The sequence below is a fragment of the Chaetura pelagica genome, unplaced genomic scaffold, assembly GCF_000747805.2.
Source record: "Chaetura pelagica isolate M959 unplaced genomic scaffold, ChaPel_1.0 scaffold135, whole genome shotgun sequence".
Classification (NCBI taxonomy): domain Eukaryota; kingdom Metazoa; phylum Chordata; class Aves; order Apodiformes; family Apodidae; genus Chaetura; species Chaetura pelagica.
Genome location: NW_009953649.1, coordinates 4276884 through 4293574, shown reverse-complemented (window position 1 = coordinate 4293574; position 16691 = coordinate 4276884). Strand labels below are relative to the sequence as shown.

The 16691-nt window shown below is 38.4% G+C and overlaps 1 protein-coding gene across 1 annotated transcript in view; it reads left to right on the top strand.

The window, feature by feature from the left end:
* Positions 1-16691, top strand: part of UTRN (utrophin) — a 346073-nt gene that overhangs the window by 105822 nt on the left and 223560 nt on the right. The window contains exons 21-30 of the mRNA XM_010000014.1: positions 2509-2654; positions 5716-5928; positions 8796-8909; positions 9705-9860; positions 10809-10979; positions 13094-13273; positions 13953-14087; positions 14594-14743; positions 16148-16309; positions 16665-16685. Coding sequence (XP_009998316.1) covers positions 2509-2654; positions 5716-5928; positions 8796-8909; positions 9705-9860; positions 10809-10979; positions 13094-13273; positions 13953-14087; positions 14594-14743; positions 16148-16309; positions 16665-16685 — 1448 coding nt within the window. The remainder of the gene's footprint in view (positions 1-2508; positions 2655-5715; positions 5929-8795; positions 8910-9704; positions 9861-10808; positions 10980-13093; positions 13274-13952; positions 14088-14593; positions 14744-16147; positions 16310-16664; positions 16686-16691) is intronic.

Genomic DNA, 16691 nt, shown 5'->3' with positions numbered 1-16691 from the left:
TCCTGCTGATTATGGGAGGCTTTGGGAAAGGCTGACAAATTCTTTTTATTCACCAGAAAGAATATTTGTATGACCGCTGTTGTGCACACTAGAAAATATATAATTCCACAGTGTTAAGTGATTATACGGGGATGCAACATTCCTGTAATTATGTTTCAGGAACTAGCAAAACACATTTAAGGTGGATAATATTGTTTGAAAAGCTGTGGGTCTTTAGCACTTCCAGAAATAAATAATAGTGCTAGAAATGAAAAATGGAAGATTAAGAGAACCTTGTAAAATTGAAGTGCGCATGTGAGATTTATTCTTTTTCATACTTTTGTTAAGTCCGTTAGTCATACATAATTCCTTTCGGAAATTTCATCTTTGAAGTGATTTGGAATCTGGCGTGCTTTTCAGGCACTTTGTACTTGGATTTTTGTTGCATTAAAAATTTCATTATGAGCATACAAACCAGTCATGCTGACTTCTAAAGGATTTTAAATGTATTGCACAAAATATGTAGCTCTGATAATGTTTTACAGCTGAATACCAAGAGAATAGACCAACAAGGAGATTTTTCTTTAGTTCTTATTTTGTTTCTGAGGGATTCATGGAAGCATTTGCTAACAGCCCCAAGTAGAAGAGCATTAATGTTTTATTCTGTATGTAATAAAAATACTGAATTACTAAGTTGGCCATCTATATAGTGTGTTGCACAAGGCCTGCTGCATACTTCTGTTCTATTGATGCAGAAAACTGTATGAATAACACATCTGTCTGCCACACTCATATTACAGGGTATGCTTTCATTCTCATTGTGAGGAATGATTATTTTCTGACTGTTCTGAGTTCAGGTACTTTTGGATAAGTTTATCAGTATTGTGTATTTTGGTAATTATTACATGATGTGACAAAAGTAATCCTTATTTGTCATGCCACACATCACGTGAGGTGCTATTAGTGTATTTGATCCAGTTATTAGTATCACACCTTGCATATCATAATATGTTAAGATTGTATTTGTGTATTTTTTGAATGATGATTTTGAATCTCTGCAGATTTTTATTGCTAGAATAAAGGAAAATGTCAGTTCAGGGTTTCAGTTGTTTTCAACATAGTTTGAATTACTGTAAGGTAAAAGAACTTTCAGAGCCATATAACTGGGAGAAACAACTGGTGGCAGTATTTGAGCATTTGTGAACTTGGCAGGCTTTGACAGAAGTCTTGCTCCTTTCATGGCTCTTCTTTGATCCTCTGAAAAAATTCCCTCATGGAGTGCTACTCAGCCCCATTTCTATGGACATTTTAAATGGGAATTGTGACTTAATTTTTTGTCAACAGGGAAGCTATTTTAACTATTTTCTTCTCCTTCTGGATTCGCTGTAGTTTCGTGATAGTGCACCTGTTTGTCTCTTACTGAATTATTTTTATTTTTTTTTCTTTCATTTAATATGATTCTGGTTTTGAGAAGAGGAAGCTCGATAACTCGCATTCTCTCTAAAAATATTGACTCATTCTTTAGTTATAAATGTTGTGACAGTTCTAATAGTAAGCTGTTGAAAAGCTACCTCGTGAGTCACAACGAGGCTTAGATTAATTTTCACTTGTGTCAGTAATAAAATTGCTTAGGAATCCAGGGCCAGAGAATGTGCATTCCACAATACAGGTCTTACAGCTGAAATCCTGTTCACTGTAGTTTTCAAAATCTGATGTTTTCATTCTGAAATGCCAGAGTGAGGTGCTGCTTCCTGCCTGGGATTCCATAGGGGGCTTGTGCAAAATTTGAGAAAGAGTGCAAGCAGATACTCCATCCAAACTTTAATTCTCTTTTCAGTCTTCCCAGATAGCATCTCTGTTCTGGCAATAGGCTGAAAGCTGCTGGTTTTATGTATTTTTGAGTGTTTGTGTGTGTATATATATATGTATGAAAAAAACCTCCACAAAACCAAACCCTAATACTGCACTGATACATATTATGTGTGTTTACATATATATATATATATAAATATTAGCTTATATGGTTACTGTATATAGTGTATATTTAACTTTATGTGTAACATATGACTATTGTATATGCTATATTTTACATTCTATGTGTAGTAGATATGTGTGTATAAACAGTAGATATGTCTAAAACTTTTAAAAATGAAAACATGTAAATCGTGGGGTTTTAGGCATGCTACCCCACCCACCTCAAGAGATTTAGGTGCATAAGCAAATTCAAAAAATGGGATCTAGTTTTAAATTTATTTTTTTTTTTGGATGAGTTACCATTGTACTATATATATATATAGTAGATATATATGTATGTTAATTTTTAAAAAGAAAAAACCTTGCCATCATCAGAAGATTTTTTTAGCTCTTTGAAGGTCTCAGCAGGATTCAACGTTCAAGGATCTATCACATGATTAATTTTTTTTAAATAATTCTGGTAACATTTATTACATTCACATTTCTCATAATTTGGGTCTCATCTCTATTTCTTTACTTTATGTTTTGCTCCTTTACTCTTTTTAACCATTCCAGAGACAGAAAGTCAGCCGAGCCAGGACTATGTGGATGCACTGCAGCAGCTGAAGGACACGCTGAGCCAACTGGAGTGCGAGCAGCAGCCCAGGGCCAGTGGGCTGAGCGACCCCAGCAAGGTTGAGAAGGCACTGCAGCAGGCAAAGGTATCTCTCAGCCTTTGCATTGAAGTGAGGAAGTTGCTTATTCAGCTACTGTCATCCTCCTTTCTCCTGCCTTATTTTCAGCAGGGTGAATAAAACGTTCCTCAGACGGAAGCTGATCAGGGAGTGGTGTGTGGATGCACCCCCAGGGGGTTGCTTGCTTAAAGCTGGGTCACTGGAGGCTGCTGAGGGATGTGTCCAGGCGAGGACTGGTTACCTCCAAGCCTGCAGGCTTCACAGCTTCTCTTGCTGCCTGTGCCAGGAGGTGAGGCTGAGAGAGCTGAGACTGCACAGCTAGGGGAAGAGGAGGTTCTGAGGGATCTTCTCTGAAGTGCTGCAGCCTCCTCAGGCTCTCTCCAGTGTGGCCATGTCTCTCTTGTGCTGAGGAGCCCCCAAAATAGATGTCGGGGCCATGGTAGCATCCCTTTCCTATGAGTTTGGTTGGATCAGGTTAGTGACCCAGTCCAAGGTCTGCTCCTTGGCACTGAGCGTGGCTGTGAGGAAAGCCAGAAGCCAGGGCCTGCCCTTCCCTCTCATGGGAGCTGCCTTTCAGCACTCCCTGCCTGAGCTGCACTGCAGCTGCCTGGCAGCTGTGCCCATGTCTGGCCTGCTCAGGCGTGGTCTCCTGGGGAGACCATGTCCCTTCCGTGTGGCAATGCACGCTCCCTGACCATGCCTCGGCCCCTCCCGGAGAGGCCGTGGTGGGCAGGCGTGTAATCCTCTCCTCCTGACTCTGGGTGTAGCCTCTCCAGACGCAGAGTGCCTGCTGCTTAAACTGTCTCCGAGGTTCAGCTGGTTAATAAATCCATCCCGTTTCATCCTGCCTGGCTGTTAGGAGAGAGTAACGGTAGTCTGGCCTCCAGGTTGCCTTTCAGAAAGAAACAGTTCTTGAAAGCCATAAAGGTAATGGATATACAAAGCCTGTCTGATAGAAAATGGTATTTTGTTTCCTATTCCGGACCTATGAAAGGGGGGATGACAGTTGCTTTGTAAATAATCAGTTACTGGAGCAGGGCTGGAGTGAGGGAAGAGAAACATGCATCTCCAGTGTTTTGTGTTTTGTTTTGTTTTTTCTTTTCTTTAATAAAACGTAGATAAATACTTTACTGGTCTCTCCACTGCTTTTGTGGAATCATGCTTTATTCAGAAACATGCATTTTTCCCTGTGTGGTGGCAGGTAGGGCTGCAGATGACTCGAGTTATTGAACTCTCATTGCTGGGTGGCGTGAGGCCTTGTCTGTCTTGATGTCATTCTCTGTATAGCAGAGTCATAAAATAGATATTTTTTAAACACACAGTAAATAGGGGTGTTAGTGCTCTGTTTTCAAGCTAGCAAATGAAAAAATGTTCCAAGTTCTTTGCTTTTCTCGTTTATTGTTGCTTCTGTATTGTTCAAAGTTGGCTGAATCACAATGGTATTTAGTCTTTGGAGGCCTGTCTTTTCCTACATATGGCCAGGTTTCTGCTACCTCTTTTCTTGAGGATCTGAAAGGACATACCATGTCAATGTGGGAGCTTTAAAGAATTGTGATGGGAGATGGGAACGAGCTGCAGATGATGGGCTACTTGTGGAGTTGGGATTGTCCAGCTCCTTCTTCTGCACTGTAGCAGTCACTGAAGTGCTTCTGGCATAGACCCAAGACAGGGATTAACTGAGTTTGTGGCCCCCTGTACAGAAACCTCATGTTTGCAGAAACATACATTCCTCTTCCCATTCTCATTGCCACCTCATCATCTATCTTTTTAGAGGAAATGGTACACTTTATCCTGTTTCTTTTCTATAAATACAAAATATATTAAAATATATTGAAAAGATGATTCTTTCTTAGTAAAATATATGTGCACACATTCCGCATGTACACGTTGAATGTATATAGCAGCGAAGTTAAATTAATGAGATTAGTAGAAGTTAAATTAATGAAATTAGTAATGGTTTAAGGTGTTCATTCCCAAAATTTATTTGTCTGTAAAGATTGTCAGGCACTGGAACAGGCAGCAAAGAGAGGTGGTTAAGTCACCAGCCCTGGATGTGTTTTTAAAAGTCATATAGATGTGGTACCTGAGGATATGGTTTAGGGATGAACATGGTAGAGTGTGGTTAAAGGTTGGACTTGATCTTAAAGGTCTTTCCCAACCTAAATGATTCTATGATTCTAATTTCTCTTTTAAACAAATTTTAAGGAGAAAAAACAAAGTGACCAGTTTAATTAAGTGGCAGCATTTTTTTCATGTCTTGCTTTTTACCTTCAGCTGTTTTTTTTTTTCCTTAAGAGTAGGAAATCTGTTATTTCAGCTCAAGTGACTCTTCATAACAGCAATGCTGTAGTAAATAGATTCAGATTATACCTTCCTGTATTCTAGCTGGAAGAGTAGCTTTCAAAACTCAAGTATCCAAAGCTTCCACTGCAGCTAGATTTTGTGATTTTTACTTCACAAGACTCTGAAGAACACACTCAGCCTGTTTGCGTGGGCTTTATTGTTTGTTTTCGTTTAAAATAAAAACCATATATCTGTGGAGGAAATGAAAAAGCAGATCCTGGCATGTCTACATTACTGATTCTTTTGACTTCAGTGCAGTGTAGCCATTGATTTGCTGACTTGAGTGCCAGTACCACACAGGAAGGGGGGTAGGTGCCTGGGTGTGTTTAGCCATGTGGCCAGATTTTACAGTAAATCCTATCCTGTAATTTCTGCCGCAGCACTGGTAGAGCAGCTGAAAGTTTTGTTGCTTACAGGGTTGTTTCGTCATCTCTGGTGCAATAACTGTAGTAAGTGGAGTATCACTTTTCCTGAATCTGTGCACAAACAAATGTTTGATGTGCTCACACTTGTATTTAAGTGTGTACCTGCCATGTGGCTAATACTAGAAGCAGACTTTTTTTTTTTTTTCTTTTTTTTTTTTTTTTCCTTCAGTAAGCTTTCTTGTAACTAGCAACAGTGTGTTCTGCTAGGCTGATAAGACTTGATGTGCTCACACTTGTATTTAAGTGTGTACCTGCCATGTGGCTAATACTAGAAGCAGACTTTTTTTTTTTTTTCTTTTTTTTTTTTTTCCCCCTTGTAGGTGATTTATGAGACACTGGAAGCACAGAAGCCCAAGATGGATAAACTTGCTGAAGAAACGACGACTTTGGAGAAACATGCTTCTTCTGATATAAAAAAGGTCTACATGCAAGAGTTCAAGCATGTGCAGGGACATTGGGAGAGGCTAAAGCTTCATATTTCCAAAGAAGTTAAGCTACTGGAGGAAATTACATCCAAGCTGAGAATATTTGAGGTACATGTATGCATGATTAGCTGGGCAGATTTTTATTTGGTAATCAGTTACTCAGATTTGTCAGCCAAAAGTGAAGTTCCCTGTTCTCCACAGCTGTCCAAAGTGATGTTTGTGTTAACGTCTATGAACCACTGATGAAAGATGTAGATATTAATGCTGTTGGAGATTTGAAGAACAGACCATGTGCTGCTCTATAGATCTGAGAACAGATTTTTGTCCTCAGTAAGATGTTAAAAACTTTCCTGTTACCTTGAAAAGTGGTACAAAGCTGAAAAAGAAATTGAAGCAGAATTCCTGTGTTTTCTAAATGTTTCATAAAGCTGTTAGTGGATGGACAGCCATGCATTTATATTCTCTGTTTTTTTTCCTTTTGAAGTAGCAGTAATCACATATACAGAGATTTTTGTAGTCTAGCACTGCATGAATAAAAATGAGAATGTGGAGCAAGTTGAATAAATGTGTTGTGGATGGCACCGCAGAGATCAGGATGGAATTTGCACTGCAAGGAATATTGATACAGGAGACTAAGTTTATGGTCCTGGTGCAGACACTGAATGGGTCAATACTAGATGCGTGATACCAGAGACACAAGGGTGGTTTGGAGAATGGCTGGACAGTATCTCCTTGGTTAAGAGAGGAGAAGAAACATATAGCTATTAAAGGAAAAAAATAAAATTGAAGTGGGGTTGAAAATTATGGAGTAAGTGAATGGCAACCCTTGGAGGACATGTGACCATGTGCAACCACACACAAGTATTGGTTTATTTTTAGTGTTTTTTTTTTTTTTTTTTTTCCCCTAATTCACCTTTAAAAACTTGCATTTCCCAGATCTCTACTCCTCACATTTAATTTTTTTAAAAATAAATGGGACATAAGTATCCTTACTTTGAACAATAAGTAGACAGGTGACCAGTGCTTAAAATTGTCCTTGGTAGTCTGTTGACCAAGTCAGTGGCAGATCTGCCTGTGTCCTGATGCTCAGGTGTCCTTTCTGTGATTTGTGATGTGACAGAGGCTCCCCTAAGCTGACAACAGCTGTGTTAGTGACATGATCTGTGTTTTACAGTGAGACTGTCTGTAATACTAGTGGGAAAGGAAAAGTAGACAAGACTCATTTTATCAGTGTTGCATGCAGTATTTTCTATGAGAACATTTGTCTTCTCTTGTTGTCATACCTCTAATAATGCATGGCTTGCTGTGTATATATCACATTATATATCACCTTTACTTCTATTAAATTTACTGCATGGCTGTACATCATGTGTTTTTTCAAGGAATGAACAAGTTAAAATTCAGCACATTTGATATTTGTTCTTACTGGAATAAATTTTAGAAATGGATCTGGTGTTTTAATTTATGTTTGAAAATTGTGAACTCTTACACATTTACAGTCAACACTGGGTGTTTGACCACTGTTAATTATTTACCTATGCAGGAGCATTTACTTCATTCAACCTCTGTAGTCTTGGCTTGTGTTTCAGCAAGTTATTTAAATGTGTGCCTAACTTTTAATTCACTTCAGCAACTTTTGAAAGTAGCTTACTGTAAGCAAGCTAAATTAGGTATATGCTAAAATGCCTTGTCAAATGGCAGCCTTTATAAATATGTATTTTTTTACATTAAGCAGTGATTTGCTGTTAAGTCTCCTGGGGCTTGCTTTTTGGAAAATGATTTTCAGGCTAATCAGCTTCAGGAAATTCCCCCCAAAATGGAAAATGTAATATTTTTGACCTCTAATGGTACCATTGGCCTAAAAATAAACATGATCTTGGTGTAATGGGTTTTCATTAGTGCAGACTTTTTTTTAAGAAGCAGTGTGTGATGTATTGATCTTGAAAAAACTGTCATGGCAAGGTTTTTTAAGGTAATGAAGAGTGTGCCCTCCTCCTCAGTGATTTGCAGTGGATGGTGAAGCTGAGTTTTGACTTGGCTTCTCAATAGCAGTGCTCTGTGATGCCAATTGTGTCAGATTAAAAAACCCAATCAAAAAGTAAAAAAAGGTAGATTTTTTTTAAAAGGCCAACAATATTATTTAAAAACGATGATCAGAACTCAGTTGCAGTAGGATGAGGAAAAGCTTTCTCCCTGCTCTAAGTTTATGATGGCTTTGATTGTAAGGGTGACAACTGAAAGAGAGATGTTAGCCCTCCTCTCTCTCTCCCCACCCATGTCGCTCCAGGATATGAGGCCAAAAGTTAAATCAGATGACTCAGCAGTTGTGTGTGTATTTATTCCCCCCCACAGTTCTGCCACCCTGTGCATGCTGTAATGAGTACACTAGCTGCTATTGGCCTCAAAACAGCTGGGCAGAGGATTAGACTAACCACTATTTTGCTTTTCTGCTTGTGTTTCTCAGTAAGGCAAATGAGTTTCCTAGAGTAGCTTCTACCTGTCAAGTATGTTTAACATTACTCCCTCCTCTTCCCCCCACATAAATTCCTACAGGGCCCTTTCTTTTCCTTGGGGTGCAATATATCTCTCGATCAAGTGTGGTGGTAGTGGTGATGCATTGTTTCTCTCATCAGGAAAATGCTATTACCAAGTACCTTATGTGAAGGGTGACCACATACTTCTTGAAGCTGTGCTCATCTCCTTACTTGATCCTTTGTTTCTGTGTGATAGCTTGGAGCAGTGCAGTGTCAATTAAGCCATGCTGTGGCATGGCTGTAAGAGTAACACTGTTTTAAATTTATTTTTCATACAAATTTGAGATACATTGGGAGGTAAAAAACAACCCCAAACCAAAAGTGGTCTGATTCAAAACCAGGGCAATGCTAGCAGCTTGTAGAATATTCTTTTGAAATGCAACAGCCATATACTCTTCATCATGGCATTGTATCTATTCTTCATTATTATGTTTGATTTAGACTGATTCAAAGGTTGTTCAGAAATGGATGGATGGTGTGAAAGACTTCTTATTGACAGAAAAAGCTGTTCAAGGAGATACTGAAGGACTTCAAAGACAACTTGACCAATGCACAGTGAGTTTTGCTCTTTTGAGGAATCTTTTGAAGTAATGTCTAGCATCTCATCTTTATTATATTGCTTCTATTATTAAAATCCTGTCTATGAGTTGTTCCATAAAACTTTTCAGAAAAATTGTCTTCTATTTCTTCAGGCCACATTTTAATTAGTTCCTTTTGTGTAGCCATGACACTGTATTTTTCAAAGGTCTTCACCATATTTAAATATGCTCATCTACAAGTTGGCATTAGTTCCTCTGAAAATGTTTATGTATTTCTTCCAATGTTGTTATTAGGGAGCTGAATCTGTGAGTGAAAAGTGCATTCAGTATTAGAGTTCTAAGGGCTATAAAAATAAAAAGGAAATCACTCTGATGAAAATCCTAAGGTTTAGGAGTTGTATGTGCCTTACAATAAGATTTCTTCTAGCTAGTGGCACATAATGATCACACATAGGTAGACTTTAATCTTGTAGTAAGTGATTACAGTGTAACTTCAAATGTTTGTTTCCAGGACAGGAACAGGATTCTGAGGTATGCCTGGAACATCTGCATATGTAATGCATATCATCCTCAAACTTGTTCCAGTGATGACATGTGGCTTGTGAGAATGTTTGCAATGTCTATGACAAGCTGTATTTTGTTTTTTATTTGCTTATAGTTATGATGTTTTGGGCCACTGAAGGATTGTTCTGAGCAGTCTGCTATTTTCTTAAAGTTTCTCTAGAATAATTTAAAATTATAATTATTTCTATACTATAAATTTATGTAATGGCTTGTTAAAGAACACTCATTTTCTCTGATGTGTGCTCAGATGTTTGTCAACGAAATGGAGAAGATTGAACCATCACTGAAAGAGATGAAAGAGGTAGAGTCTGCTTTAAGAGCTCAGCCTATTGCTGGCATTAATACTTGGGCAAAGTCAAGGCTAGTAGACTGCCAGACTCAGTGGGAGAAACTGAGCAAACAGGTGAGTTTTCCATGTTGCTAGTGCTTGCTTGTTACTGCAACTATTTGTGCAGTTGCATGGCATTGGCAGGATGATGGAGATGAAGCAGTGAAATGGTGGGAAAAGTATGTTTCACTTGTATCACTGTCAAAGTGGTTGAAATCCATCTTGGCCCAGTGCATACTTCAGATATGCAAGCATGTTAGGAGGTTCCTGTGCAACAGTAGTTTTGGTTGAATAACATGCCCTTCTTAGTACCTAAGAGTTCACTGTGCTCCTTCCAGTTTCCAGCCTAAAATGGCTTTCTTCACCTTGCTTCATGTTGCTCTCTCTGGGATGGGTGGGGGAGGAAAGTCTAACCTTTTTGTTCTTATGTTCCAGAAATCTGGAATATTATTCTACCCTGTATAATTTCTGCCTGCTTCCAAGCAGCTTTGAAAAATAAATGTTTATAAATAGGCTAGGACTTCACTCTGGTGTGTTTGGATGTTTCTTTTGGGTGGAAGCTTTCAGCTGTCTAAAAACATTTTCCTTAGTTGCAATGTTTAATGAGGGTTTGAGTTGGAGAACCTTGCTGTTGATATAGAATCTAGATTGCCTAGATTATGGGGAGAAGTGAAGCCTGAATAGTGTTTTAGTGATCTGTGTAAAGATATATCTAATTATATGATGCTTGTGATCAGAAGAAGGTTTTTTCCATTTGACTTTTTCCAGGGCTTTTGTTACAAGCTTACACATAATGAAAAAAAAAGTAATTTTCCTCCTTCCATCACCTCTAAGATTTTGTTGATCTACTAGAAAGGGATCAGAAGCTTGTGTGTGTGTAAAAATATGAAAGTATTTTATGAATTAAAAAGGTCTGAAAATGTTTTGGTAGTAAAATGTATTAACAAAGACCTGTGTTCTTTCACATAGACTAGGACATTTAAGTAACAAAACTGCTTCTTCTTTCTCCACCTTGGATTCTAGATCGTTAGTCAGAAAAATCGCCTGTCTGAAAGTCAGGAAAAAGCTGTAAATCTGAAGAAGGATTTGGCAGAGATGCAAGAATGGATGACCCAAGCTGAAGAAGAGTATTTGGAGAAAGATTTTGAATACAAGTCCCCTGAAGAGCTAGAGAATGCGGTGGAGGAAATGAAGGTCAGGAATACTGGGTCATTGTAGAGACCTGATTAAAAAGAAACAAACTTAGTGGCTTGACCTCTTGTGGAATTATTATCTATGTCAAAAGGAACTCAGGTTATGACAAGATTAGTGGTATTTTTCAACTTTACTTGGAATTTTTATTTTTAAAGCACAAAGTATAAAAGCAGATGTTCTATTTGGCCATGAGGGGTATGGATTTTGTAATGAATAGCAGCTTGCCCAGCTGCTGAGCCAGGTTTGCTTTGTATAGCGTATTGAACACTAAGAATATGGGAACATATTGTAGGATACAAGGCTTGAGAAATACAGAAAAGATTATACTATACCTGTCTAAACTAGCAGTTGTGAAAACTTACTCTTCTGCTTCTAGCTGTTGAGGTTCAGTTTCTTGTCCGCTGGACACAGTAACTCCACATTTAGGAAAGCAGTTTAAAACAGTTCTGTTGTAGGGTTATCTTTTTTCTCATCTGTCGCAAATAGTGATTCTGATCCATGCTTCTCTAATTTTGAGATTGGTGGCCAAAAAAAAGGAGACGAAGGAACCATTTTTGTCTCATTATAAATTACCATTTTAAAGTGCATACACACTTTATTTAAATGAGTATCCCCTACACTGTTACCTGGTGAAGCATAAAATGAGAGATTATGTATTCCTTGCAAGTGCTTTGACAAAGCTATTTCAAGTTTTAAATTGTTCTTGTTGAAGGGGCTCTCTGAAGCAGTCTTTAACAAGTGTTTTAATGTATTCCTGTCCTTTGAAGCCATTTGAGACCACATAGTCTAACAGCCTGATGAACACAAGCCACAAAAAGAAAGAACCTTTTTTTCATTGGCAAATGTGAGAGACTTTGAGCACATTTACCTTTGTCAAATCCAGATTATATGATGTACTTTTGAATTTGGCAGGTATGCCAGCAAGCTGTTAAGCATTCCATAACATTTGCTTGTCTTCTTGCATTTACAATAAGCGTGTTATGCTGGGTCTGCTTTTGGGATTGAAAAAGAATAGTCTCTGGCCAGAACCACTTTTCATAGGTTTTTAAAACTTTTGAGCTCTTGTAATTCTGCCCTCATTTGAAGTGGGAGTGGAACTCCTGCTGACATTTGAAGGAGTAGGTTTAAGATGAGGCTAGGTCATTTTTCATAATACAATCATACAACACTGTTTCTCAGATTTTTTTTTTTTAAATTGTCTTACATTTAGAAAACATATCAACCAATATGTGCAACAACAATGTTGTCATGTACTAAATTCTATCATAAAGTGCAGTGCCTTATATAGTAGAGGTACTTCAGCTTCATAAAACTGTCCTTGAAATTTGACAATGAAGAGATAATGGCACAATCTCTATTTCTGGAGCCTTCTAGTTGTCTCAACAAAGACAGGCTTGGACTTGTCTGTGTAATCTGTATTCCAGCTGTCCTGCTTCCTGAATTCTGTTTTGGGCAAAATTCGACAACTGATAATAGTATTTCTCCAGGCCTGTGCACTGGGAGTTGTAGTGTGCTTGTCCTGTATAGTTGTTACCAAGCTCCTCTGAATTGAAGGAAGTCCTCTGGATTGAAGGAATTTTGGTTGTCTTCTTTGCATGTTCCTCTAGTGCACCCAACAGCTGTGGGAGAGGACCCAACTTTGTAGTTACATGTGTCCTGGGTAATTACATCATCTTTCCTGGGTAACTTTGAAAGATAGTTACTGAGCTCTGAGACAAATAACTTCTGTAAATTCACCCTACTGTTTTCTCCCCAATATGCTTGTTTTTAGCAAACCTGTATTTATTTTTTTTTCTGGTTAACTTCTTGTTTTCAAATCTGCATACTAGCATATAAATGTTACTGAACTTAATAATTTTTGCTTTGAGTCATGGATTTTTAATGAAAAAAACATTAAATGGGAGGTATGTCTGTATGTTTAATAAAATAGGATTTTTCACCACTTACATATCTAATTTGATTTCCATGAAAGTGCCATATTTTGTTGTGTTCAGACCCAAGAATACTTTGTCTGGCTCACTTCCATGGATAAACTGCTGTTACTTGTTTTGAGTGGTGAACAGCTGACCATCTGGCAATTGAGGGCTGATCATGTAACACCTTTCTTTGGGCAGAGAGCGAAGGAGGATGTGTTGCAGAAAGAGGTGCGGGTGAAGATTCTCAAAGACAACATCAAGATGTTGGCCACCAAAGTGCCGTCTAGCGGTCAGGACCTGGCGACTGAGCTGAATGTTGTGCTGGAGAACTACCAGCTACTGTGCAATAGGATCCGGGGGAAATGTCACACTTTGGAGGTAAGAAAGATAGCTTGCAGCTTAGTAAAACCAAGGAGGTTGGCACCCGAGGAATGGAGGAGGACTTTGAAAATATCCAGTTTTGTCACTGAGCTCAGTAGCTTCAGCATAAATGTGTTTTGTTGTGGCTTTTTCCAAGTTTCCTTTCCCTTGAAATGACATGTTGGAATCCATGCAACACCATCTAACTTTGCTTTTATAAGCTATATTGTAATCAACGCTTGTGCAAATAAGTAACCTTGTATCACAGCTCCGTTATCCATCCATGCATCTTCCAAAATGACAGAAGGAAACTTCTCAGAAATCAAAGGCTGAAATACAGTAGAAAATACAACAGAGTGGTTACAGTTTGGAGTACGTTGTGGATGTCCTGTGTTTCATAGGAGTGGATGCATTTTCTTACATTCTTAAATCGTTATAAGAATCTGGATGTGAGTGCTAATTTTTAGCATGAGCTAAGAGACTTCTATGTGTAATTTTCATATTTCTTTTCATCTTGCCACTATAGTTGCGGGTTTTCCTGACTAGAACTTACTGTACTATGGTGTGTTTTTGCTTGTTTTCTACGTGCCTACTTTAGGTGAATATCTGAGAAATACAATTTTTTTAAGCTGTTCATAGGGTATATGAGCTATGCCTGGCATTCTAGGCTAATTTACGCCTTTTCTGTTGCTACTAGGAGGTGTGGTCCTGTTGGATTGAGCTGCTTCAGTATCTTGATTTAGAAACAGCTTGGCTAAACAATCTGGAGGAAAGGGTGCAAATGACTGAAAATTTGCCTGATAAGTTGGATGCTGTCAATGATGCTCTTGAGGTATTGGAGTAATTCTATTGGGTTGTTAACTTTTTAGATAGCTCCATTTAAACAGCCATAAATTTAGCACTTCAGTAGAATACTGAAATATGTGTTGAATATTCTGATTCTTCAGCTTAAATGAGCATATTACTCAGATTCTGGAATACATATTTGTAACAATCTTCCCCAAAAACTGAATTTTGCTATACATAATTGTGCTGTACTTGGTACCATGATAAAATTGTATGGTGTCTCCTGTCCTGTGTAACTTGATTAATTCCTTAGAGCACTATAGCATGAAATGATGTGAATAGGTGAGAAACATTGTGAAGTTTAATTACATAAAGCAAAATGACCACTTAATTTGCCTTGTGCCAGCATGGATTAAGATGTAACTAATTCATGCTTTTAGAGCACTCTCGACATTTAAAGTGTAAAACTTCTGTGCATGCAGCCAAATTTCCACCTCTGAAAATGAAGTTATACTCAGTGTCTTGACATTTAAAACTTTCTCTGCTAATTAGTCCCTGGAATCAGTCCTGCGTCATCCAGCTGATAATCGAACCCAGATTCGAGAACTTGGGCAGACACTGATTGATGGAGGGATTCTTGATGATATCATCAGTGAAAAATTGGAGGCTTTCAATGCCCGCTATGAGGAATTGAGTCACTTGGTAAGAATTTGGGGGCAGGGTTGAAGTAGGCTGGGATTTTCAGCTCAGTGGTCTGAAATGATTCCTGTTAGAATTCATTGATGCAGGACTGCAATACTGGAAAGGAGGAAGAATCTTCACAGTGTTGTCAGCTGTTTTCTATTTGGATTAATGCCCTAAGAGCTAAATACTTTTTTTTTTTTTTAGTTCCTCTTACTTGAGTAATGATTCTGTTTTGCACACTTGCACATCTTTGCATGGCAGTGGCCCACTGGTATTTTTTCAGGTAATTTTGACAAAAGGCAATTCCAGTCTCAAGGGGGACAGTTCAATACCTGAGTTTGATATTCTGTTCCTACTGCCATTAATAGTGGTGAGCTGCTGGCTAACTGTAAAAATTAATATGAATAAGTGACATTTTCACTCTTGGAAATGACAAGGAAAAACTGACACTGCGATAAGGAACAGAAGCAAAATATTATTCTTGTTCCCCATCTATATTGTTATTCCTTTCCTCTTGTCATGCATAATTCTAACCTTTTCTAGATTTAATAAGTAGAGAAAGACTAGCTGTATTTGCAACTTGTGTTCTGTATCCTGGGTAATACAGGCCCCTGCCAAGTTGTAGCATGGGAGTGTTTTTCTGTCACTGCCTAATTGTAGTCACAGAGGGAATTTCAGTTCATCCTCATTACAGTGAGCAACATGAATGCAATGCCTTCAGCTAGGGGCTACGTGCTGTCATTTAAGTTAGCATTCACAATTGTTTTTCCTGTTATAAAAGTACTTTATTGCCAGATAAAAACTGCCTGCTTTGGCAGCTGCAGCACTAACACACTGGGCTGTTGACAGCTTTCTGCATCTCCGTGTGTGTACATATGTACCCAGTGGTCTGTACGTATGTTGATAGTGGGGAATTTGTGTTCCCATGCAAGTAGTGACATTTCAGATGAACTTAGAAGTTTAGGTGTTGCAAGGAGGAAAGGAACTGTGAACCTCTCTTTTCATGCTGCAACAGAAAGAATTTAGTGTTTTGAAAGAAAATATGCAAATTGACACATCAAACATTACCCCGCTATACTGTATTACGAAGTCCCTGATTCCTATTTACTAGCTAGTTTTAGAAACTGATACATTTTTAACAGAGTACTTTCTTCCTGAGGCGAGAGATCCGTTTTCACTGTCCTGCCTATCTAGCAGCAGAATTCTCATTCTGTGCCACTGTTTGTCTGTTACTTGTATAAGTCACAGCAGGCTTTAAAAATTGCTGCCTTCTAAGGGTTGCTTTTGCTTTTTAGACAGTCCTCTTGACATAGGATTTCTTTGTTTTTCCCCAGCTTATTTTGAGAAAATTCAATATAATCTAATGAATAAGTTTGAATTGAATTAGTGCTCCACCTTGCCTTACCTTTCTGTCCCTCTCAGGCGGTGAGCCGGCAGATAGCCTTGGAGCAGCAGCTTCAGACCATGCGAGAAACCGACCACATGCTGCAGGTCTTGCAAGAAAACTTAGCAGAGCTGGATAGACAGCTGACATCTTACCTGACTGATAGGATAGATGCCTTCCAGATGCCCCAGGAAGCCCAGGTATTCCAGTATAGCTTTTCACTACAGAACATTTTGAAATATCTCGTGGTAGTGCTTAGTCTAGACTTGGTAATTCATGAAGGCTTCATTTCAGTCCTGTGCTGATGCATTAGGTGATATCTTTTGTACCCTGGATTGTTTTCTATTTTAAGAAGGTTGTATTGAATAAAAATCTTAATGGCTTTCAATTTAGCAAGCTGTCATCAGAGCCAGAATATTTAAAATAAACTTGGTTGTGTTCAACTTTTACAGAGTGGATTTACTTCTGGTGGGTAGTAGGTGGTAAGAAAGTTCAACTTCACCTCTCTGCAAACAATTCTGTAACATTTTTTTTCCTGTTTGTGTGATGTGGCAGAAAATTCAAGCTGAGATTGCAGCTCAT